The sequence below is a fragment of the Agelaius tricolor genome, unplaced genomic scaffold (genome assembly GCF_023055355.1).
Source record: "Agelaius tricolor isolate 1412-34295 unplaced genomic scaffold, bAgeTri1.0.p SCAF_12, whole genome shotgun sequence".
Taxonomy (NCBI): domain Eukaryota; kingdom Metazoa; phylum Chordata; class Aves; order Passeriformes; family Icteridae; genus Agelaius; species Agelaius tricolor.
In genome coordinates this window covers 25,550,148-25,575,659 of record NW_027269272.1, presented here as the reverse complement: position 1 = coordinate 25,575,659, position 25,512 = coordinate 25,550,148, and the positions used below count along the sequence as shown (strand labels likewise).

The 25,512-nt window shown below is 49.0% G+C and overlaps 1 protein-coding gene across 7 annotated transcripts in view; it reads right to left on the bottom strand.

The window, feature by feature from the left end:
* Positions 1–535: 535 nt before the first annotated feature.
* Positions 536–25,512, bottom strand: part of PLCH1 (phospholipase C eta 1) — a 58,327-nt gene continuing 33,350 nt past the window's right edge. For 5 of the 7 annotated variants that reach the window (XM_071438217.1, XM_071438216.1, XM_071438218.1 and 2 more), the window contains 20 exons: positions 24,708–24,837; positions 23,013–23,183; positions 21,077–21,170; positions 19,656–19,859; positions 19,169–19,289; positions 18,114–18,285; positions 16,525–16,632; positions 15,786–15,947; positions 14,624–14,695; positions 11,504–11,598; positions 10,759–10,856; positions 9,489–9,668; positions 9,289–9,396; positions 8,619–8,743; positions 8,127–8,211; positions 7,515–7,661; positions 7,038–7,117; positions 5,302–5,361; positions 4,474–4,834; positions 536–3,700 (listed from right to left, as the gene is read on the bottom strand). In XM_071438217.1, the coding sequence (XP_071294318.1) occupies positions 1,536–3,700; positions 4,474–4,834; positions 5,302–5,361; positions 7,038–7,117; positions 7,515–7,661; positions 8,127–8,211; positions 8,619–8,743; positions 9,289–9,396; positions 9,489–9,668; positions 10,759–10,856; positions 11,504–11,598; positions 14,624–14,695; positions 15,786–15,947; positions 16,525–16,632; positions 18,114–18,285; positions 19,169–19,289; positions 19,656–19,859; positions 21,077–21,170; positions 23,013–23,183; positions 24,708–24,837 (4,738 nt within the window). In that variant the 3' untranslated portion in view covers positions 536–1,535. Of the gene's footprint in view, positions 3,701–4,001; positions 4,031–4,473; positions 4,835–5,301; positions 5,362–7,037; positions 7,118–7,514; positions 7,662–8,126; positions 8,212–8,618; positions 8,744–9,288; positions 9,397–9,488; positions 9,669–10,758; positions 10,857–11,503; positions 11,599–14,623; positions 14,696–15,785; positions 15,948–16,524; positions 16,633–18,113; positions 18,286–19,168; positions 19,290–19,655; positions 19,860–21,076; positions 21,171–23,012; positions 23,184–24,707; positions 24,838–25,512 lie in introns of all 7 variants that reach the window. The other 2 variants (XM_071438223.1, XM_071438221.1) reach the window with 2 other exon arrangements.

Below are 25,512 nucleotides of genomic sequence, written 5' to 3'. Positions count from 1 at the left end.
TATAAGAGATTATGTGATAAAACACTGCTGCAATAATCTATCCTGACCTCCTGCAAGCGCCATACAATTTTTCTAAATTAATTCCAATTAAAGCAAGTTTTTTCACCTCTCACAATGAAGATCTCATTTGCTTCCTTACCAGGCACTTTTGCTAGGCCTCAGTCACACCTCCCAAACTTCATCCTGGCTATGAGAAATCCAGGTCCAAAGCTTAAGGGGTTAATCCAGTGTCTGGTTCTGGTCCTCCATGGAAAAATGCTTTTTGTGTTAAAAATCCACTGTTCTGTCCCAAGTGATGCCACAGCACTCTCCTGTTAGAGCCTGAGTGGAGCAGTCAGACAAACTCAAGTGTGGCTCCTGACCCAGAAAGGAGGCCAGAGCTCAGCTGCCACCTCCAGCCAAGAACCACCCCGTGAAATGAAGGGTCCTCCCTCCTTGCACCTCCTGCCAAGACAGATGTGTGCAGCCACTAACTGCTGCTGGATTCAGCACCAATCTGTTTGGATAGATTTTTTTCAGAAAACATGTAACCAAGTGCTTAAAAATCTATTTTAATGACGTTTTCAAGAATAATAATATTCTGCATTACAAAAGAAAGAGGTAAAAGGTACGTCTTTGACATATCAGAAAAACTTACAGCAAAGGCATAGAGTATCTTCCAACCAAAATAAAGCTATGTTGTTCCCTACGGGGAAGCTTTAGGTGTCTGAGATTCCTTCACCCAATTCACTTTCAGCCTTCATAGAAAAAGGTGAACAGTCAAAATAGTCACTCTACCATGTCAGTTTAAATATTCCACTGACTATCGACAATTTAGCAATAAAATTACAAATATACAGAAAATGGATCTACTGTACCGAAGCTACTCACACAACCAACAGCAAAAATACATAACAAAATAAGCAGAAATAAAGTGTTTTCATTCATAAAAGCAGAATTACTCCCACATTCCACTCTGTCCCAAATCAACACAGTAACCAAAAAGGAAGACAACTGTTGTCACACTTTGTAGAGAGGGCAGAAGACAAATCTACACAGGACTCACAAATCTGGACTAACCCTAATTCTACAAACCATTTGCTGCAGACTCACAGTTCATACATGAAAACATGTAAAATTTATAGTAACAATTCAGAACAAGTGATGCTAATAAAGGGTTGCTGCCTGTTGGGCAGAACAAGCCCCAGTCCAGCATTCCAGACACCACAGTGCTTTGGAGAATCCTCACAAAAGGCCAAAAGTGATCACCAAAAGTGTTTTTCCAAGCAGGAGGACAAGACACAAGGAAACCAGTATTGCCTTCAGTGCAACGTCAGGCTTTGGAGCACGGCACGACAGACACAGAACGCTACAGATGCACACGGGCTCCATCAGCAGCACCCCTAAGGATGGAGGGCGGCTCCTGCCGCCCTGAGCTCCGGCAGGAAAGGACGCGTTAAACCGCCCCTGACTCCTTGGCATCACACTGCGTTCAGAAATACCCCGTGGGCTCCGAGCAGCTCCTGTACCCCTGCAGAGCAGCAGCCGGGCCGTGCCTAGAGCCGGAGCAGGAAATAGATCTCGGGCTGCTCCTGCGCGCCGGGCGGCAGCGGCAGCTCCCCGCAGCCGTGCTGCTGCACTGCGGAGCAGGCGCCCTCGGGCACGCCGCGCCGCTCGCCGGGGCAGCCGCGCAGGTAGCGGCCGATGCAGGAGCCCGTGGAGTGCCGGTTGGCGGCCAGCGGCGGCCCCGGGGCCTTGCTCCGCAGCACCACCCCGGGCACGGCGCCGCCGCCGCACGGCCGCGGCTTGCCCGCCGCCTCCTGCCGCTCCCGGGCGCGGCTGGCGATGTTCCGCACCCGGCTCTGGCTGCGGGACGACAGCTTCCTCACCAGGGCCCGCGGGCAGTCCTCGTCCGGCTGCCTGGGGCACAGCGGCTCCCGGCCGTCCTCCTGCTCCGGGGACAGCAGCCTCCGCAGCTGCTCCGTCAGCGCGTCCGTCGAGTGCGGCCTCACGCCCTGCACGGCGGCCAGCTTCCCGTCCCTCAGGCCCGAGGAGATGAAGCTCCTGCTGATGTACTGATACTTACTCTCAAAGTTGCAGGAGATGTCCTCCGAGGTCAGGTCTCCCAGACTCTTGGACTTGCAGGGGCTGCTCTGCTGGATGGCCGGGTATGTGGGGAACGGCAGAGCCCCGGGGCGCAGGGGGCAGGCTGAGCCGGCCTGGAGGGCACACACGGCGGCCTTGTGCTTCTCCGAGGGCTGCTGCCGCGGAGCCCCAGCGCTCTCACACGCGGGGACAGCCAGCTGGCTCCCTGCAGCCCCGCAGGTCTCAGAACGGTGCCGGGCAGCGGCACAGAGCACGGAGGTGGAGCTGCTCCCCGCGGTCCTGTCACCGCCGTGCCCGGTGGAGCTGCTCCCCGAGGCTCTGTCACCGCCGTGCCCGGTGGAGCTGCTCCCCGAGGCTCTGTCACCGCCGTGCCCGGTGGAGCTGCTCCCCGCGGCCCTGTCACCGCCGTGCCCGGGCTCCTGCCTCTGCCTCAGGCTCACGGGCGAGGCCAGCTGGCTCATGTCCTCCCGTCGGTACTCACGGGCAGTCACCAGGAGCTCCTGGCAGTCCCCATCCACCTCCAGCAGGCTGCTGCTGGCCGAGTGCTCCCCAGGGCCAGGGCATCCCAGCGGCTCCTCAAAGATGAGGCTGTTGGATCCAAAGGAACTGGCAGGCTCGGGGGCTTCCCAGCTTGGTCCACACTTTGTAGCACAATTCCTTTTGGGATTTGCATTTAGCAAACAGAGGGATGAAGAACAAGAAGAGCTGGGCAAGTTACTTTCTAGATTATTTAATCTTTTCTGGCAAACTAATGTCCTATGGCTCTTACATTCAGAAGCTGGAGATGCCTCATGGATAATTGTGTATGTGGAATACTCTCTATCCTCCAGGCTGCAGAACATGGCTGTGTCCGGAGTGGAGAATAAAGAGGATTTGTTGGATTTTGTGGGAGTGAAGTTGTGCCTACAGGGGCTGCTCAGGTCTGCAGCAAACACATGTGGGAGTGCAGCCCCCACCCTGGGGATCTGGCTGCTGCTGCCGTGGGGGCTGGAGACAGGGGCAAGGGGAGTTTGGTCATCTGTGCCATCGAGCTGCCCAATGAGAGTGGACACAGCGCTGTCCAGCTCGCTCTCAGTCGAGAGAGAGACTTCATCGATGAGGTGAGAAATGTCACTGTCCTGCAGGGCCACCATGGAGTGACAGTCAGGGTCCTCGGAGCAGCCGGCAGAAGAAGAGGAAAGAGGTGCTGCAGTGCTTTTCTTCGTGTCACATTTGTAATTCTCCACCTCTGTGCTCTGAGAAACAGAAGTCCCCATCCCTTCCTTAGATCCTTTTGTGTCATCTTCCTTTTTACTGTCTGCACAGTTTTTGTGGTGTAATTTTTCTGTGGGAAGTTCAGAGTCAGACTCTTGCGTTAAGGGGACAGTTCCATCAGAAAGATTATTCTCCTGGTAATCCACAAGGTGATTTGCTTGAGCTACACCATTTGCAAAAACCAAATGTTCAGGTTGCTGCTGTGGAGGTGGTACTAAACAGTCAGCTGTAGAATCCCTCTGGTCATTCTCCTTCTTGAACTGAGATACTAAATTTGAAGCATTTGACTTTTGCTCCGAACGTGGAAAACCCAGTTCTTTCAAGCTTGTTTCCTTCTCGTTTGTATTGTCATCACTGTTGACTAAATTAAACAAGAAACATATTAGTGGCATACAAGACTCTGCTCTGTCTATCAACAGCTATTTTGTCCTTAGACAGACAAATGGAGAACGCAAAACCAGGTACAGTTGTGACAGAACTTAATCATGGGGTTGTGCAGGTTTAGTACAAATTATCTGAGTGACATGAATAAATGGAAAAATACAACTGCAGGCACTTCATTGAAATTTCCTTGGAATGTCTATTACATCAGGCAGGTGATGTAATATTTGTTGTAAGTAATGTTAATGAGGTACCACATCATAGCTTGCACGTGGCATTACCTTCAGCTGTGTTCCTAGTCACATTTGTACTATAAAGAAGCGTGGCAATAAAGACAGAACAAAACAGCTCTGTTAAAACACACAACACTTGAAAACAAGATGCATGCTTCAAGCTGAGTCAAAAGCATCGAGTAGATGGACTCCAGACTGGTTTATATATGTGGTTACTGCAAAGTGTTACAGTACAAGGATTTTGTTTGGATCTTCTACCAGCAGGCAGCATTCACAAGGGCAAGGGTTTGAATTCCTCGAAAAACACATATTGTATGTTTTCTCCACAAATCCTCTTGTCTTTCTATGCCAGATTTGAGCTCTGTGACTCACTCCTTTGGAGATTTAATGAAGCAGGGACTATAGAAGTAAACTTGGTGTAATAGATACTGGTTTTAATGCTTGCTAGAAATCAGGTACTCTTGGAAGAAGCGAGGGGAGCCCTGACTATTCACCAAAACTAATTTTGGAAGCACCTTACCAGATGTGTTGTCCTCTCCGTCGGCCTCCTGGGCAGTGTCCTCTGCAGGGCCGGGCAGCTCTACCATGAGGAATCTGTCCACGGGCATGGACGCGGGGCGCGCCTGCGAGGCGCGGTTCGGCCGCCGCAGCACCCCTTCCTTGTCCTTCAGGTCTGTTGGCTCCGAGGCGCTGTCCTTCATCTCAGCAGCCTCCAGGAAGCCCATCTTGCTCTTCTTCCTGCCCTTGGCCGGGGCGCTGGCCGTGCGCCGCAGGATGCGCTCGCCGATGGAGCGCTTGCGCACGTGGTGCCCGCTGGGCTCGGCCGTGCCCGCCTTGGGCGCCTTGGAGAACAGCCCTCGGAGCCCCATCAGCTGCTTGCTCTGCAGGGACACAACAGCACAGCCTGCCTGAGCTGACGCTCGCTCACAGGGCAAGGAGCTGCTCTCACAGTGCTGATGAGCGATGACGGCAAAGTTCAAAACGCAGCAAAGCAAAAATCCACACCAAGCCACTCACAGCTACTCTGAGCAAGGAGCTCCCAGCACAGGTCTCCATGGATTCATGCATGCCTGCCTTTCTCCTCATTAGGATGGCAGCCTGCCACAGTTACAGAGAGCTTTGCTCAGTCTCCTAATGGGACCTGACAAGGCTCTAGGAAGTGCTCGGCCGTGACAGGCAGCACGTTAACGTGGAGTTTTCTATGCATGGGTTTCATCAAAGCAATATGCAGATGTTTCAGAGCCTGCATGGAGAATGGTTCCAGTTTGGCAGTTGCAGATCATGCGATTGGGAACCACTGGAAAGTCTGTGCCCAGCAAGTGCAAAGTGCATGCTCAATGAGCTCTACCTTTGTGGCTCCTAGAAAGTGCATTATTGTGTAACTGGGATTGAGGATTAAAGGGCTCCACTGAAAGGCAAAAAGAAATGCAAATCCATTTGGCTAATGTTTTCAAGACTGCCACGCAAGCAAATAAGGTAACAGTACATCAGCTGTAAACAGAACCACTCTACAGCAAACCATTTAAAGCTATTTCTTAGCTGAATATGTGTCCCCCAGGAACTGAGCAGATCTCCTCACTCAGCCTATGAGAAACAGCAGCGTCGCAGACATCTTTTCACTAAAAATCCTTTCTTTAGGATTTTTCCTTTTGAGAAGCTGAGAGGCCTCAGAGACAGAATGTAAACAGTGGTTATCTGCTGCTGTGGAATGCAACAGGTGCACCTGTGACTGACCCATCTTGGATGTTTATAATTAATGGTCAGTCAAAGACTGAGCTATCTCAGACAGAGTCCGAGACAGGTGCCTTTGTTATCATTCTTTTCTATTCTATTCTTAGCTTAGCTAGCCTGCTGAAGAAACCTTTTCCTTTCCTATTTCTTTTTAGTATAGCTATAATGTTATATATATATATATATATATATATATATATATCATAAAATAACAAATCAAGCCTTCTGAACATAGAGTCAACATTCTCATCTCTTCCCTCATCCAAGAACCGCAGTGACCACGGTCACACAGCAGTGCAGCCCATCATCGACTGAGAGCAGCATCAGGGGAGCAGACCAGGGACAGCAATGGAATCCCAGCAGGTGTCCCCTCCTGCTCCCCTTGCCTCCCCTCTGGAGTTACACTGCTGGTTTTCTTGAGCATATTGGTTCTTACAAGGGCAGCAGCCAACCATCCCCAAGGGGTGTGATCTCCCAGACATGCCCAGATGTGCACATACCAATACATGAGATCCCATCCCATGATCTGAGGGGATCAGGGAGGAGAAAGGAAGTGGAGATGGGAGAGGGTCTGGACAAGAGCAAACCTCAGCCCTGGGCCCTTCTCTCTGCTGTTCTCTCCCTGTTCCCCTGAGCTTTCTGTGGGTGCTGCACAACTTTGGGTTCATGTTTGTCATGACATTCTCTGCATCCTCTCAGAAGGCGCAGAGATTGAGGGCTGAGTGTCCTCTGCAACCTCAAACCTCACAAAGGTCAGGGTTTTGTGTTTATCTTTGTTTCTTAAATCACTGCTAGGATGCTATTTTACTTTAGCATTCTGCTGAACATGGCCTTAATTTCCTTGTGCTGCTTATCTCCAGATAGAAACAGCTAAGGAAGAGCAGTTGAAAGCACAGAAAAAGCACTGTGCTTTCACTTTCACTTTAAAAACATTCTAAAATTAGCAAACTTACAGAAAAGCAAAATCTATGCACTAAAACCTAAAAATAAATTAGGTTAATTTAAATTAATTAAATTAGCTGCTAAAAATAGCTTGTCAAATATTATGTTCTGGTGCAGCGACAGTTCTCAAGATCTACTTGCAAAATAAGATCAGTTTAGCACACTGAAGAAATGTACCTCTTGTACCTAGACAAGATAATTGTTAGATGCTAACAGTAAGAACATCTGCAAGTATGTGCACAGCAGGAGTGGAGTCATGGTATGGTGACCCTTCCTTGCTGATCTCCTGCAAGGAAACTCCCCACACACTCTGAGCCTCCTGGGCACTCCAGCACAAATCCTGGGAGGTTCTGGGCTACATTTAAATCCATTTTTATCAGAAGGAAGATGTAAATTTCCAGCTGTACCTACCTTTCCATAGGTCTCATTAATGATTATATGAACAAATATGGAAGCTTCTGTCAGTCCTTCTAAATACACGTGGCGGTAGCCTGGGGAAACAGAAATAGGAATATTTCCACACAAACCTCCACCAAGAACCAGCAGTTTGCATTTTATGCCCAGCTAGGAAAGACTGTACATCACTATAAAAGTGATGTACACACAGGAAGCCACCTGGTGCCTTTAGTAGACTTCTCTGGGTTTTCTGAGCCCCAGTACAAATTGCATCTACGTTATAAAAAACACACCAGCAGTAATTTCTAAAAGCATAGACAACCAAACTCCTTTGAGGAATGGTGCATAAAGCACCCTAAGAGAAGAGAAGATTTGTTCAAGCTTCACATGAAGTCACAGAGATAAGATTTATAAAATCTATCATCTCGTGTTGGTAACATCTCCCGGGGTTTGAGGGTGGATTTGCACACCCAGGAGAACAGGGGGACTCACCAGGCACGAGGCTGCTGAAGGCCACAGTTCTCTGCCCCACAAAGTCCCTCCCGATGGGGTCGTGGTCCCAGACCAGGAACCGCACCAGGGCAATCTCGGGCATGTGGATGGTGAAGGTGAGGGTCTCCTCCCACACAGGATTGAACCCTGCAGGGCAAACAGCGAGCGCCTGCCTCAGTTCCAGGAGGCACAAGGACACAGCAGCAGCAATGTGACAATTCCATCATGTCAGTCATTAAATGTGACAGATCTGCCTCTAGGATTGCTTTAAAAACAAAATGGGTCTGCCTGGGAGCTGGCAGGGATACCCAGGCAAGCCCTGAGATAGATACAGATACAGATACAGATAGATTTGAGCCTCTGCATAAAGGAGATTTAAGAACAATTTGGTTAAAAGGCAATGTGGGGAACAGCTCCTGCCCTTCACCTCTAACTTGTTTGTCTCCACACCAGAAATTTTGTCTGGGAAGCAGAAATAATTTGTTAAAATACAATCATTTGATTTCATCAGATAAGAGGCTTTGCAATTTAGAAAGCAATAACAGACAGTAATTCATTTGCACTTATTTGGCATTTTACTCTAAGAAGAAGAGATCACTTAGATTATCTTACCATTGTCATCCACCACCCTGGTCTGATCTTTACAGCAGTCAACAGGTAACCCAATAATCTCCACCTCAACAAAGGGATCTATTATCTGTTTTTCAAAAACACAACATTTTAAAAGCAAGCCAGCCATACAAATGAAGGTGAATTTTTTTAAAAATTAATGAAGAGGGTTGATTTAAATTCATATGAGAATTCAGACTCCTTTGATTGACATGAATTTTCAAGCAGCACTATCATGGGAATTGGTTCCATGAAGTCCATGTTGATGTATGATTTGCATCAAGAGCTATGGACAGCTATGACTAATTTTCATAAAAGTCACCCTTTAAAATACAAAACAAATCATGAGTGGGATACAGGCTGGGGGAAGGGTGGTATGTAGTGACCAAAAGCTTGACAGTATCTGAAATTTACTGGTGTATTTGAGTAAGGAGAAGGTTTGAGTCCCACACTGCCCGTCACTGCAGGAGCTCCCCTGGCGCCAGAGCATCTCACCTCTCCTCTGTCCCCCAGCATTGAGTCAGGAGGCTTGGGGAGCTGCTGCCCACTGATGATCTTCAGAATCAGCTGCTTCTTAGGACTGGCAGGAAGTGGATCAGCAGAGTAGGGGTTGAATGTGCCTGAAAGATGGCAAGAATAAGATTGTAAGGAAAAAGATAACACAATAATAAATATCACCCCCCAAGACACACACAGACAGACTAATTCAGTCAGAAATGAGAAACTATGAGTGTGGAGCAGCTGCTTAGTAATTTTTAAATTCTCCTCCTCTTTCTTAACAACCTTTTCTGAGAGAAGACCCCTTGGTTTTGTGATTCCAAGGCAGAGCTAGACCAAGCCCTGGATACTTGCTCCTGGGCCACTGCAGAGCTTGCTGTACTTTCCTGCAGCTGGTCATCCTAGGTCCCCTTTTTCCTCTTTTAAACTCATATTAATAAGGCAAAGACCTCAAAATACACACACACACACACACACATATATATATATAGATATAGATATATGATCACAGTAAGAGATTGCACACTGGTACAAGTCTAAGAGCTGTGAGTGCATGGAAATATGAGAGATTCTAGATTTGTTTGCACTTTCCTTTCTTGTGCCTTTGCTGTGAAGGACACTTTGTGAAAGGCCTGGCAGCTACAGTGATGACTACACTGAACCTTACCTTTGCACATCTGCTGAGGTTTGAGGACATAACCACAGTTGCCATTTACCCTGAATTTTGCTTCATTTAACTGCATCACACGTCCCTCAGACTGGTAGTTTAGGGCCACTGAAAGAGAGAAGTGGGGTGCCATTAATACAGATAATATTACTGGGCACATACACACCAAAAGGGAAGGGAGCCTTTGATGCAGCTCCTACCTAACTGGCAGCCCACATTCCAGTAGGGAACAGGGTTGAAGTTGCTGGAGTCGATCCGGTAGGCTGAGGGATAGACCCGGGTCAGCTGCCTCTGGTTGTAAAGCATGAACTGCTCAGCCTTCTGCTGCACTGCCTGGTGGGCTCTGGTCTCACTGAACGACAGCACGTTCCCTGTGGAGCCTGTGTGCCATGGTACAACCAACAGACAGGTGACAAGCAGTCCCAGGGCATGGGCCTGAGCCCAGACCTAATTACCTGGGTATTCATCAAGGGCAACACGAGATTTAGTCCTGTGTTCCAGGACAGATTGTCTTGTCTTACACAAATCAGGCACCCTGGGTAACTGCAGGGCACCAGCTCCCCCTCTCCCCCTTCTAGGAGGGTCTGTTGTTCTCTCCTCAAACCTGCACACTTGAAAGGAAAGCCAAGTGAGAGCTCCAGCTAAAAAGCCCAAGCTCCAGGGCTCCTGCTGGGACCTTTCCTCCTGCAGACCCCCAGACGTGGCAGCTCTGGGGAGCCTGCACCAAAATCCTCTGCTGGCAGCAGGGCCAGAGGAGTCACTGCCAGGGAGGGAGTGCCCTGCTGGGCTCTGGCTTTGCCCTCGTGCCACCCTAACAGCGGCACTCAGCCCCATGTCTCACAGTGACAGGGGACATGCCAGCCCTGTGCCAGCCTAACAGCGGCACTCAGCCCCTCCTCTCACAGTGACAGGGGACATGCCAGCCCTGTGCCACCCTAACAGCAGCACTCAGCCCCTCCTCTTACAGTGACAGGGGACATGCCAGCCCTGTGCCACCCTAACAGCAGCACTCAGCCCCTCCTCTTACAGTGACAGGGGACATGCCAGCCCTGTGCCAGCCTAACAGCGGCACTCAGCCCCTCCTCTCACAGTGACAGGGGACATGCCAGCCCTGTGCCACCCTAACAGCAGCGCTCAGCCCCATGTCTCACAGTGACAGGGGACATGCCAGCCCTGTGCCAGCCCTGTGCCACCCTAACAGCGGCACTCAGCCCCATGTCTCACAGTGACAGGGGACATGCCAGCCCTGTGCCAGCCCTGTGCCACCCTAACAGCGGCACTCAGCCCCATGTCTCACAGTGACAGGGGACATGCCAGCCTTGTGCCACCCTAACAGCAGCACTCAGCCCCATGTCTCACAGTGACAGGGGACATGCCAGCCCTGTGCCAGCCCTGTGCCACCCTAAGAGCAGCACTCAGCCCCTCCTCTCACAGTGACAGGGGACATGCCAGCCCTGTGCCACCCCATACCATCATCCACGATGTCCTGGGCTGCCACGGAGTTGGTGTACACCACCAGGTCAGACAGGGCCCGGCACAGCTTCACTGTCTTCCTGCGGCGGGCCAGCCTGCGGGGTGAAAGCAAACAGGAATGGGCACTTGCAGGATTGAAGGTGCATTTCAATCCCCCTTTCTGTTCTTTTCAACAACAAGGAAATGAAGAATTGTGAGCAGAGTACCCTGTGTGGCAACTCTCTTGGAGAGGGCTCTGGAATGACTGCTCCCCTCTACCTCCACAGCCCATCCACACAAACCAAATTTTTCATTTAAAACATAATAGAATAGCTGCACCATGGCTGTTCTAGATAAAACCAAGGAGCATTTCAGTGACAGCAGGCACATTCTCAGTGGCACTTTTTTGATTGCTTTTTTTCCCATTCTCAGATGCAATAAAGTTGCCTGGACTGTGATGCACGTTCTGTAACCTGCACAGTTTGCTCTGTTTGCAGCAGGTGAAATAGGGCCTGGCACCTTTCCATGAGCAGTGGCACTGTCACACTTCTGTGCAGTTAATTGCTGCTTGCAGCCTGTGACAGGTGACACAGCCAAAACACGGGGCTGCCAGCAAAGGCAGCTGACAGCTGTCACGTGTGACAGACACATCACACGTGACACACAGACACATCACATGTGACACACGGGACCTGCTCTGGCACAGCCTCACACGCTGGTGGCACAGAGCAGCCCTGGCCTCACCTGAGGGGCTCCAGCTCACCTGTGGGGCTGCCCCAGCTCCTTGCCCAGAGGGTGCTGCTGGCCATCCTCGTCGTCCGAGGCACTGTGGGCTTTGGCTGCCGCCTTGGCAGCTCTCTGTGGGGAAAGAGCCAGGCAGGGTCAGTCACTGGGGGCTCCCTTACTGTGGCTGGGGCTGGGCAGGAGGCTGAGCTGGGCTCTGCAGCTCCAGGGACAAAAGTGACCCCTGGGGCTGGGCCAGCAGAGCTTCCCTGCAGTGGAGAAGGGAAGGCAGCACAGAGCACACTGCACCCACAGCAGGGATTCCAGCTGTGGGCATGAGCAGCTCTGGGGGCTGCCAGGCCTCAGGGGTCATTTCTGGGTGCTGCCCGCCCAGCCAGGCCTCAGGGTGTTATTTCTGCCATGGGTCTGTCCAGCACAGGCCGCTCTGTGCTCTGCCCCTGCCCTGCTCCCTCCCAACTCCAGAGGACAACCCCGCTCCCCTGGCTCCAGGGCACTGCTCCTGCTGAAATCCCAGGGGATTGTGTCCTGTTCAACAAACAGCAACACACAGCAGGGTCTAAATATACAGAGCACTGCTTATGCCCACCCGTGCCTCTCCCCAGTTCAGAAAATTAAACATATTCATTAGTGAAGGTGTGAACAGAGTCTGGGCAAAATGTTCAGTGTTCAAAATGTTCTTCCTGCCCCATTTTGAGCCACATACAAATATTCAAGTGATTCTAAATTATTACACTATAAAGAAAATAGCTATGATAAAAAGATTGAAACCTCAAAATCCCCTTTTTTGTAAGCACCTATGATTTAACAGTTTCCCATTTCAACATTACATCTTTTGTAATGCTAAACACAGCTTCAAGTGAGAGTTACTTAATCCCCTTCTCATCAAGAGGTAATTAATATAACTGAGAGCTCCTTATCCTTTTGCACAGGGCTCACTGATTTCTTTCCTCCTCTTGTCACACACCCTATTGGACATAATTCAGTTTGCTGTGTTTGGTGCTGACATGAAGCTGACTGTATTGGAAATCATTTGCATGGTTCACTTTGGAGTCTGAAGGTCTGCACTGAGCATGTTCCATGCACTTAACTTTCAGGAATTGCCAGCTTTAGTGTCTTTGTACCTCCCCAGTAGTTTTTAAAGCGTTTATTCATTTGGCACAAGAGCTGGCTGAAAATGTCATGTGTCAATATTGTTGGGTGGATAATTCTATATCTGCAAAAAGATAAGAGTAACCAGTCTTCCCAGGCATCCCTTCAGCTGGAAGGGCATCAGGGAGCAGTTACAGGATGTCTCTGTTGCCTCATAAAAAAAAAATCTATATATACTCTTATTTTTTTCACCAGAGATGAAATGAACAGGCTTTCCAAACCTGCTACATCCATTAGGATAACTAGCTGAAGTAATTAAATTATTGACTGACTTTCAGCCCTCAGCAGAACCAGAGGATTCCCGTGGCTGACGTTTGCCTGTGACATGTCAAACCCAGCATTTGTGTGGCCAGCAGCAAGCACAGGGTGCCAGGGGCAGTGCCCACTCTCAGGGACCACAGGGACCCATGAGGGGGAACGTGCACTGAGCTGAAGGTGCTGAAGGAAACACGAGCACTGTAATTGATGCAAGCTTGGAACTGGAGTGTAAGTATGAGCCCTGGTACTCTCTGCTTAGGGAATTTTGATGGCTCCTAGCTGGCTTCAGGGCAGATGGACTGGTGGCTGATTAGGTTCTTTGAAATGTCTCTTAATCATAAAAAACTGCTCAGATTCTCAGTCCCAAAGCTGGGTGCAGCCCTCACCATGGAGAGCAGAGTCTGGAGGGCTGGGGCAGAGGGCTGCTGGTGGCACAGGGGCTGACTGGGCTGCAGAGCTGCCTCTGTGCTCAGGCACACACTGCAGCTCTCCCTGGCTGGGCTGCAGAGCTGCCTCTGTGCTCAGCCACCCACTGCAGCTCTCACTGACTGCAGAGCTGCCTCTGCTCAGCCACACGCTGCAGCTCTCCCTGGCTGGGCTGCAGAGCTGCCTCTCTGCTCAGCCACCCACTGCAGCTCTCACTGGCTGGGCTGCAGAGCTGCCTCTGCTCAGCCACACACTGCAGCTCTCACTGGCTGGGCTGCAGAGCTGACTCTCTGCTCAGGCACACACTGCAGCTCTCACTGACTGCAGAGCTGCCTCTCTGCTCAGCCACACACTGCAGCTCTCACTGGCTGGGCTGCAGAGCTGCCTCTGCTCAGGCACACACTGCAGCTGCCACTGGCTGGGCTGCAGAGCTGCCTCTGCTCAGGCACACACTGCAGCTCTCACTGGCTGGGCTGCAGAGCTGCCTCTCTGCTCAGCCACCCACTGCAGCTCTCACTGACTGCAGAGCTGCCTCTGCTCAGGCACACACTGCAGCTCTCCCTGGCTGCAGCAGGAAGGGGGCTGGCAGCTGCAGTAGTTCAGGCTGAGGCTGTAAATCCAAGTTCAGGGTGCTGTGGGAGTGTGGCAATAGGGGAGGCAGATGACAGGGGCACATTTGTCAGGGTATGGGATACAGGAGGAAACGTGGGCACTGTCCCTTGTGGGGGCTGCTCTGTGCCCAGCTGTGAAATGAGAGCCCTCAGCTCCTGCCTGGGCCAGTGCAGACACCCCTGAGGAGCAGCAGAGCAGGCAGTCCAGCCCAGCAGCTGCACAAACATAACCAGGACATGAAAACCAGGAGGAGATCAGGCAGGACTCATCTGCACAGAGCAGGAGCCCAGAGCCAGCACTCAGCCACAGCAGCCCCTGGGAGCAGGGACAGCCCCAGCACGGCCCTGCCCAGGGTGGGACACAGCAAAACTGGGCCCTGACTGAACCAGGCACCACCATCTCTCTGGAAAACAAGGTATGCCAAGACATTTGTCTCTGCTGCTCTTCTGCTGCTGCAAGTTTGATCAGAAAATCAGCAATTCCATGTGATCTTTTAGCCATGTGATAAGGTTTTGTTCATCTTAAAGGTTCTCAATCTTCTGAACAGATTAAGACACCAAGTGTAATCACAGAAGCTCCCTCCTTGCTGCCCCCATGCCCACCACACTTGTCTGGAGCACTAAAACATTGCCAGGGTCTCTGGAATGCTGCCAGTCCTCGAACAGCATCCTCAGCTCTCATTTATTTCACTCACCTTGTGTTTACTGAAGTTGCCCATTAATGATCGACCATGAGACTTTTTTCCACCTTCTTTTGTGTCCAGGTTCTGTGCAGAAAAAGTGCAATAAAAAGCATAACTAAATACCTTCAGAAATGTCTTTAAGGAGTCTGCTACAGTCTCCAAAAGGCAGCATTTCAACCTCATACAAGTTCCTCTATGTCACCCTGGCTCACTATTAGGAAAGTAAATTATTGCAAATGAGACAAAGTGAGTTAAAACCTGATCTGTGAACAAATTGAAATCCAAAATCTCATTACAGGACTTTTCTAATTTCTTTATATGCTTCACAGTTTAGAATCATCTAACTGTAAGGAAAAATACTATCATTAGCACTCAAGACAACAACAAGCCATGTAGAAAAAGCAGTCTAGCAAAACCAGGCAAATAACAACAAACCAAGACATCTTGAAAGCAGCCACAAAGGGAAAAAGGGAGAGGAAAAAGAATTTCCTAGCAGATAAATGTGGACTTCTCATAGGCAGCCTGCAGGCTGAGTTCCACATTCCCAGCCATGCCCCCAGACATCAGCTGGATAACTGCTGGCAGCATCTCACTTCTTCTGTCAGGAACACACAGCCCTTCATCTTCTGAAGAGCAAAACAAAACTGAAGAATATTCCCCCAGCATTTCAGCTGGGTGAGTGCTTCAGTGCTGTGAACTCCAGCTACTCCCTGCTCAGGGCTGAGCTGCACTCACTTTGGGCTTTCATGACGATGAGGACACTGGGGGCCCAGTAAAATCAATGCCTGTGTTCAGAGATTTGCTCAGAACTCAGGCTGGAAGTCTCTGTAACATGTAGAAAAGAATCTTCAGCAGATTTTTACTTCTTTTAATAGCAATTATTTGGGAAAAATCGAAGGCAGACCAGTAATGAAGGAAAAATAAATGACCAGTAAAAAAAACAGGAAAAAACCCAACTGCTCCCTTTCTAGTCCATCAATTACACAGTAACTCCCAGAAAAGAGCTCAGTGACACTGGTTCCAGAGCAGGCACATCTCCACAGAAAATTCACTCTGTATTTAATGTCCCTGGAGTTTGCATCCAGTTCCTCAGTTCCTGGCTCTCTCATTGAGACATCTGCAGCACATTGCACTGTTCCCTCCTCACAAGGGCTGTGAGGGAGAGCCCACGTACCTGCTTCAGGTTCACACTGAAGCTCTGGTGAGTTGCCTTCAGCAGGGCTCTCACAGTGAAGCTGTCAGGATCCTCTTTGTCCCTGATTTGGGACTCTTTTAGCAGAGACTCCAGTTTTGTCCGTATGAAAGATTCCACCTGGTGCTGAGTTGCACCATTGCTCTGAAAGACACCAGGAAATCCCAGCTCAAGCAGGGGTTTGTGTCCATCCCATTGCACACTGAGGGTCACACAGTGCTCCCATTTCCTTCCCTCTGCAAGAAAAGACTCCTTGCACAATCCTGCCTGATTCTGCCCTTTCTGCCTGTGGCTTTCACTGCCATTCCCCTTCTCCCTTTCCCCTGAGCCCTCCCAGCTCAGCTCCCAGTCCCCCCACGGATCCCCAGGACCTCGCCATGGGATCTCTGCCTCACAGCTGTCACAAGCCCCCCCTTCTCTTTCAGAAGAGCATGAATTCCCAGCTAATGCACTTACAGACACCCTAAGCATTAGATCCCTGCTCCAAGCAGTGAAAAAAGGAAGTGATTTCTTTTAACAGTCATCCAGACTATACAGACTCAAACCAGTCTCTTACATAAGGCACTTAAAGTAAAAATTAATCCTATGGAGCAGCATGAACCTGACACAGGAATTAAAAACTTAGGAAAGAAAAACTGCTAACAACTGTAAGTAGGACATGGAGTGTGCATGTAAGAGATGCAGAGCTGTCACACTCTGGGAACTGACTGTGTGCACGTACAAAGCAGGGCTTTAACTTGCAGTCGTCCTCAATTTCATCAGCACTGTCCTCTTCGGAAACCTCTCCTTCCTCAGCATCTGCTCCAAGGCTGCAGGGCAACTTCTTACCCTAAAATGAGGAAAAAACACTCCCAATAAATGTGGTCAGTGTTAGTTAGTGCACCCAGTCTGCTCCTCTTGCTTCACCATCTGCTCCTAAATAAATCACCTACTAAACTTCTGTGATATTGCTCCTGTGCACAAAGATGTTCTCAGCCCACCTCCTTCATCAGTGGGAGATAGGAATGACACTCAGATTTCTGCAGAAATGCAGAGGATTGATTTTTAGGCTGCATTTTGAAATTAATAATGCTGCTGCTAATGAGTGGATCAAATTCACTTCATGCTGGTACCTTTACACAGGCTTGAATCCCTGAGTGTTATTAGATTGACTTTTTATATGCACTTACAGGATGAAAATTTCGCCATTATTTGAAATTGTTTGGCTAGTGAATCAATACTGCCTTTCAAAGGAAAATGTATAAAAAGAGCAAAAATAATAGCAAAAAGATGAGAAGCTGGCTTACTTCTCAACAAGGTACTGATTCCTAAATCTGATTTTATCTTTTCCAACAGAGCTGCTTGAATTGAGCAGGGGATGGGAGACAGGCTTTGTGCAGGGATCCTGTGATGCTCGAGATAGAATTTCTCATTCTGAAAGCAGCTCAGCTCCACAGCAGTCTGCACCCACAGGGCTCCAGCAGTGAGAGCTGGAGGATCACACTGCAATGACAGCCTCAGACGTGCTGAAAAGGCAGCTCAGAAGTTCAGGTAAGAGCCCAGAGCACCCAGCCTCTGCTGCCTTTCAAGCAGTGCCATGGGATTTCTGCAGGAGTGATGCTCCATGACTTCCTGTGGATCCCTCAAACACCAAACTGTGTTTGCACAGTTCATTAACCAGCAGCCACCCCAGAAAACTGATGCAGTGAAATGCAGAATCACAGCTGAGCACTCAAAGGGCTCCTAATTTAGGGTCAGCTCTGTACTGTGCACTGCAGCATGTTCAAACTAACCTCAGACAAACTGAGAATCCCTGCAGCCAGACTGATGCCAAGGATGGGGGGAAGCCAGAGTATCCTGAGAGTTCACACAGAAGTAACTGCCCCCCTGTGTCCAAGTAAATTAGACAATCTAATGGGGCAGAACTCTATTAATCATCCTCCCAAAGGTCTGCCTTATGCTTCTTCCCTGTTCTGTCCATCCTTTGGAATTCCTTTCAGAGCAAATCTGTTTGGAGTGAGAGGCTCACACAATTAATCCTGCACAGAGCTCTGGGGCCTCCTCAGCTCCTCCTGAGCTGCTCTTCTCCCATGAACACAGCAGATGAACCATGAAAAGAGTTCCACCCCATGAACTGCAGCTCCCTGCTGGGTGAGGGGAAGGGCAGGAAAGCTGCACTTTTCTATCACTCCAAAGTACTTTGTCCAAGGAAAGACTGTCAGATAATGTTTAGATGCTAAAGGGATATGAACTGGTCCTCCAAAGAAAACCTACAATAAATATCACAAGCTGACTTTTGTTGCATTCTGAACATGCCCAGCAGCAAGTTACCTTCACTAGGATTTTCCCTTTTAAATCCTGAGGGCTGGGAAGCTGTCTGGGGTCTCCAGTGCTCACAGATGACAAGTCCAGTTTGTCACCAAATATCTCCTTCATGTACTGAGCAATCTTCTTTTGCTGTTGAATACTGCAGTGGTTCTCAATGGACAGGATCACTGGAAACCTGGAAACCAAGCCCCAGACACTCTCAGAGCTGTGTGTGCAGAGACAACACCTGCACTCTTACCACCCACCTGGCAATGGAACTGCTGAGTTCTTCCACAGCTTTGCCCCACTGTTTTCTAAACTCTTGGCAGCCCCAGGGTTCTATAACAAGGAACCCCACACTAACCCAAACCACCTCCTTTAGTTTTGAAAGTACCACCTTGTACTTCTTATCAATGACACCAAACTTTTGGGCTTGGTTGTCTTCTTTCCCACAAATCCATTGTTGGGTGCTTTTTATTTAAATAAATGAAGTACTTTCCTTTTATTCTTTTTAAGCTACTCAAAATTCTCGACACCCACTCATAATTTGAGACTGCTCTGTGTGTGTGTATATATATATATATATAAATATATATAGGTAAAAATCCACAGTTTTCATAATAAACTGTTATAAAGCACCGTGGCAAATGAAACAGATTCAGAACACTACCCCACACCTCAGTATTTCCTCAAACTACACATGACATCTTTTCAATTTTTCTGCTGAAATAAAGTATTTTCAGTAGGTAGAGAACATCACAGTATCGATTTTTCAGGAGTTTCCCTGTGGATGTGAGTGGGAAGTTCTATTGAAAGATAATCAGCATTGTCAGACTGTCCAAAGCCTTGCTGAGTTCAAGAGCACAAAAAGGTTCAACTTAGGCAGAACTCTCTCCCTCAGCTGATGGGAAGAGCTTGTGCAGCTGAACAATAAACACAACATGGGCAATAAACAGGGGAACAGAATCTACCCTGATGTGCCTGAAGGAATATTTGCACTTCCTGGGCTTGATGGTTGTTTTCAGTGTGGGACTAACTACAGAAAACAGGTATAGCTTCAAATCTGGCTCCACACTTACTCGTTTTTGATGAAGGCATATTTGTTGATGGTTTCTGCCACGTCCCGGAAGGGGATTTTGGAAGTCAGGGTGTAGCCATGGTGCACCACTGGCTCCCCATCTGGGCCATCCCAGCAATCCACTGTCAAGAAACCAGAAAAGTCACACATTAAGAGATGTCCCCAATCTCATCCATTCCTGTGCTCCTGCAGTGCTCCTCCCGTACAGCCCCATGCAGCCCCATACAGGCCCCGTGCAGCCCCATACAGCCCCATACAGCCCCATACAGCCCCATACAGCCCCCATACAGCCCCCATACAGCCCCATACAGCCCCGTACAGCCCCGTACAGCCCCGTACAGCCCCATACAGCCCCATACAGCCCCCATGCAGCCCCCATGCAGCCCCATGCAGCCCCATGCAGCCCCGTGCAGCCCCATACAGCCCCATGCAGCCCCGTGCAGCCCCATACAGCCCCATACAGCCCCATACAGCCCCGTGCTGCCCACCTTCGACGCAGCGGCAGCCGGCCTGCAGCACGCGTGCGTACATGTCGGCGCGGGACTGGGAGAGCAGCTGGTCCCCGCTCAGGTAGGTGTTGTGGGACGAGGCGATGAAGTAGTGGCACAGGGGCTGCTGCATGTCCTGGTGCACCTGGCGGTGCAGCGGGTTGGACACCTCGCACGCCGGGCTGCGCATGAAGCTGGTGAAGCCTGAGGGCACAGGGACGCATCAGGGCACAGGGAGAGCGCTCTGAGCCCTCCCAAACTGAGCCTCTGACAGTGGCTGCGGATGCCAGGGCACAGCGAGGCCACCCTGGCTCAGACACAAATGCCTTTCCCAGCAGAGCTCCTTGGTGGCACTCCTGGGCTGTGAATGGCAGTGCCCTCAGCACGGATGGGGGCACGCAGGGCAGCAGCTGCCCAAAGCAGGACCGTGCATCAGCAGCCAAGGCACTGACCCATCATCCTCACTTCACAATTCTCTTTTTCCTGCAAGTTTATTCAAGAAGATGGCACTTCATTTATACCCTCTAAATAGAGCAGCACTGTACAGAGAAAGTTTTAAAAATACCTCCTTTAAGAATGAAATGTAAAATATTTGCAAAGGATGGTGCAAACAATACCAGCCCTGAAAGCAGCTCAGAGATAAAAGCAGCTGCAGCAGCAGGTTAAGAGGAGCAGAAATGCTTGCAGAAACATTGTTTAAGTGTCACAGCTTGTTTGTTTTACTTTCCTTTTTCAGTCTGAGTGCAGCGCCCTGGGTCACATCAGAAGCTTGTTGAAGGGAGGCCATACCCAGGATTTAAATACCATGTGGAGGAAAATTCCTACTTCCCCCCTCCCCAAATCACCACGTACATTATGCTGCTCCACAAAGCTTCCTTCTGGGCAAAGGAACACAACATGGCTTTTAATCTATTTCACCTCAGCTCTGAGGCTGATCTGATACTAAATTGGATTCTGAATAAACATACAATTTACAAGTGCTTCCACAAGCAATGGGAATCAGGTATTAAAGCCCAATGAAAATGGAGCTATCTGTACTTTATTTCACAGAAGCATAAAAGAATGGATTGTGCAGGATCCCAGAGCCCCAGAGCCAAGGCAGAACGAACACTTTGCTCTCATTACCTGACTGGGAGCAGGCTGTAGATAAACTGCATGGTACAGGACAGTTTTGTAAGAGTGAGCAATAAATCCCCACAGCCTCAGGCATCCAGCCCCACTGCTGAGATGGCTGTGATGGATGGCTGAGAGCTGCTGCCTCACCACACCTACTCACATCTCCCCCCTGACTCACAAAACACACCCACACTCCCGACTGCTGATCCAGGGGACAGCAAAAGCCTCACCAAAACACCATCAAAGCACTTCCACTCCACTGCAGCATGGCAACACAAAACTCACTCTGAAAACAAAACTTTTACCTTCAATCCCAAGAACATTTTGCTTCTTGTTTTCTTCTGACACTTCAAACTTCTGTATGATGTCCAGACAATATTCTGGTGTCACATTATTCATCTGCACAAAAACAACAGCGGAGGTACACTCATTTTTAGCATCACCAGCATGTGAAAACCTACTTAACCTGGAGGAGACAAACAGGAGTGAGAGGCAGCCATCAATTAAAACCTATGTCATTTTAGTCTCAAGATTAAAATTAGCTATTTAGCAGCCTTAATAGTTGTACTGGCCAATACTGCTGAAATGAGAACTATAATATTATATTTTTTAATATAATCTTCTTAGACATGCAAAAAGATTTGGCAGGCTTGGATTTCATTTTCATGCCTTTTCCACTCCTATGATTTCATTACTTCCAAGGGAGTTCACTGTAACACACAGGCTAGGAGAGAAATAATTACATTCTGAAATGAAAAACAGCAGCTTTTCTGAAACAAATAGGAATTTTGTCAACAGCTTCAGCTAGGCCACAGCTGAGGTTCCAACTGATTTGTGGGGCACTTACAAGTATTCATTTATATTTCCTTCAGAACTAAAGGAAAGAGTAGCTCCCATCTCATCTTTCCTCACTGCCTTGAGTTGTAGAGAACCAAAGGGAGACTGAGGACTGGGTGGATTTCATTTCTCCACTACCAACATCACAGGAAGACAATACTGGCTCTCAAACCTTGGGCACCTTTCTTGTGCCATCATCCTGTTCACTGTTTGTACTGTCCCAGCTAAGCCAACCATACTGAGATGCTGCAGAATTACACAGGATAATAAAAAAAGAAGAATTCAGTAGAAAAAATAACTGATTATCCTTGCTCAGGTTGGTGTTTGATTGCAAACACTGCTCAGAGCAGGCCCTGTTCTGGTACAAGCTGGCTCAAATTGACTTTTTCATTATCCTCCATGGCTCCTTGCTGGCCCAGTGTGGGGCTCTCATGTGCTTGAGGAATGGAAATGTCTAATCTAGTCCAAAGCTGCATCTGCTGGGGAAAAGTCCACACATTTGTGCTTTTTTAATTGTAGCCTGAGAGGTGATGACTTTGGCCATTCATTTTTTTGTTATACTTTAGAGTACTCCACTAAAAATAATATGGGGTGTTCTCCTAAACAGGGAGTTCTCCTAAAAAAGCCAGTTTAGCAAGCTAACAAAAACCCCAACCCGCTTTTGTTCTGTCCTCAGGCTGCAGAGTGTTTCGTGTCCTGCCAAATGAGTAGCAGATGGAGCAGAACAGACTGTACACAGATTTCCAAGCACCCAGACAACAGCAAAACCAAGATGCTGTTTGGGTGCTGAGGGCGCTGGGGAGCTGCCTCCTGGCTGGGAGCACAATCAGCTTTTGGGGCAATGCTGGCACTGGGGACATTCAGGGGAATCTCCTGAGCTCCCAGTGCTGGCACTGGGAAGGGGCACAGGGCTGCAAGGTGCCTCCAGCCTGCCCAGCCACGAGGTTCACCTGCAGGAGCTCCTGTTTCACTGTGTGTGCTTTGTGCTGGAGCAGTGCTGAGCAGAGCAGCTCCCCAGACCACGCCGTGCTCCAGGAGGGCACACAGGGCACTGAGAGCATGCAGCATGCCAGGCCTGACAGCCCCAGGGTTCTGCTGCATCAGCAGGTCCATAATGTCCCTGTGCAGCCCAAAGGCAGCTCCCCCACCTCTGCCACGTGTTCCTCTTCCTGCTCCAGGTCCTTGAGCACCCTCTCACATCGCTATCCTGGGCACTTCAAAAATCATGCAAAGCAGCTCAGACTCCTTCTAGAAGCATTTCAAAAAACAATAAAACCTTCAGAACTCTCTTCTGTCACATCTGTGCTTTGCCCTCTGCCCCAAGTTAATATTTTCCATAAAATCCTTTCCCTACAGTCAAATGTAAGTGCATGGCCATAGACATGGGTGCAGATATTGCCCTACCTTCTGTTCCACCCTCAGAAACTGGGCCAGCTCCTCAGCAGTGAGATGATCCTTCTTGTCACTGTAGCTTAGGAGCAGCAGGTACAGATCTCGACGCAAGGACATCATCTTGTAAAACACTGAGAATTCTTCAAAGTTCAGGGTTCCTTGGTTCTCATCTGTGTCTGCCTCCTAAGAGGTAATGACACTCAGGTAAACATGCTCAGCACAGGAGAAATCAGGGAATAAAACAGAGCAGGACTTGTGTACACCAACAGAAAGGTAGTAAATTCTAGTCTGTGAGACTGTTCAGACACAAAATCTAACAGGCTAAAATAACTGCAAAATTATATCATCATCTCGGGGGTTTCTGGTGAAAATGGTTACTAAACTAAAGCCACAGATTCCCCATTAAACTCTAATTTCCTTCTTTAATTCCATATTTATTTCCCCCAGAAAGAGGCTCACCCTGGGCTTTATTCTGATCTCTTGCCCTCCTGTATGCCCTGCAGTTATCCTGGATTAAAACACAGCAAGAGGCATAACAATATCACCCAAGGCTTCCCCAACAACAGTCTGATGTCTTAAACCATCCAGGACAATGGCAGAGCCTTAAATGCACATTATTTAATCTGCAGCACTCTCAGCCCCAGCAGCACTCTGCAGAGGGGACAGCTCTGCAGCAGCACTGAGGCTCCCCACCAAAACATACACCCAGCATCTCCAGGCTGCATTTGATGCTTCTCCTCAGAGGTAGGAAGAGAAGAAAACAGTACTTAGCACACACTAATACAAGCTTTTTTCCTGTGAACATCTGCCTAAGAGGATTGCTTTGGATTTTCAAAACAAAGAATATATTCTGGAGAACGGCTGGCAGGCACTGTGTGGGTCCCCATGCAGAGAGGAGCTGCAAACTCCTGTCACAGCAAGGCAGCTGGGAGGAAAGGAATTCTCAGCTAAATGGTGTTGAATGGGGTTTTAAATCATTTTAGATCTATTACATACCTTAGATGACATTTATAATCTGTGGGAACTAGTACAACCCAAACTGATCTCTGCAACACCGCCCCACCAGTTTCCAGGTCTTTGGGAGTAACTCCAGACTCCAAAGATGTATCTCTAGTGGGGAATTTATGAGGAACAGAAGATTCTTCAACTTTCCCATATTTTACAGCAAACCAGCTTTGAGCTGGTACTGGTTTAGAAAAGTGAAGATGACCTTTTTTGCTCTCCATTATGTCCTTGGTTTATCTTTCCTTTCCTGCAGTAAACACAAGGACTGGTGGGAAATGGGAGCTGTTTTCAGACAACAGAAGTAAAAAATTGATTCTAAACCAATCAAATCCGAATGGCTAAATATGAGGAAGTTGTTAAAGAAAACTTAATTACTTGCATAATGCCAGTTTCTATTAAATAATTCTCCATAAAGGAAATTAAATAAACATTTCAGTAGCAACAGAGTGACTTCATTGTCCATCGATGCCAGCATTGAACGGTTCAGTTCACGGAGCTGAATCCAACAATGCAGCAGAAAGAGTAACACTGGTAACTTTTCTGAGTGCTTCACGCCATTTAAACAATGTCCTGATGCCTCTTTGTCTACAGAAAGGTAAGACTTTGAGGAAGCCTGTGAGTGCTGTGGTTTTGGTCCCAAGCTGCAGAGCCTGCCCTGGCTGTGCCCAGAACTGGCTGCTGCCTGGTGCTGCAGGCACGCACCTGGAACATCTGGCGGACCTTCCTGCGGGGCAGGCTGACGTTCAGCTTGTGCATCAGCTGGTGGATCTCCTCGATGGTCAGCAGCCCGTCCCCGTTCTTGTCAGCCTCCTCGAAGGTCTGCTTCACCCAGCTGCCAGCGTGTCAAGGACAGGCACACAGGGCTCTCCCCATGGACGGGAGGCAGGGCAGCTCAGGAAAGAACCCTTTTGCCCCTGCCCTTACTACAGCTCAGCCAAATGCTTGAACCACAACTGGTTTATGGCAATTATTCACAGCTCAGCCCCTCTGCACTCCCATTTCTGGTGCTGGTTCCTCCTCTGAGAACGTGCTCCAAAGGTTTCACATATTGCTGGGCTTACTCTGGGATCTCTTCCACCTGTCCCTTCATTCTACCTGAGCTTCACCTCCCAACAGCACCTTTCACCCCCTCCTTGCACAAATATCCCTCAGCACCTCCTGCTAAGTTCTTGCAGTAGCTGGGAGTGGGACAGGGCCATTCTGTGTGCAGGCTCCCAGCTGCCACACTGGATAAAACAGGACTTGCAGTGATGTTTCACCAGGAGAGAAGATACAGCAGACAGGAGCAGCTCAGAAAAGCCATGGTTAAATATAGCAAGCTGAGGACAGGTGCAACAGAGCATGCAATACAACCCCAATGGACCTGTGCCTGCTGTGAATCGGAATCAAACATGGGAGATATAAATTAAAAATACCTGAAATATGTATATTCTCCAGGAGTACCACTGGAGAGTTCCATGAGGCAGAAGAACAGACAGGTTACAATTTTAATTAAGATGGCCTTGGG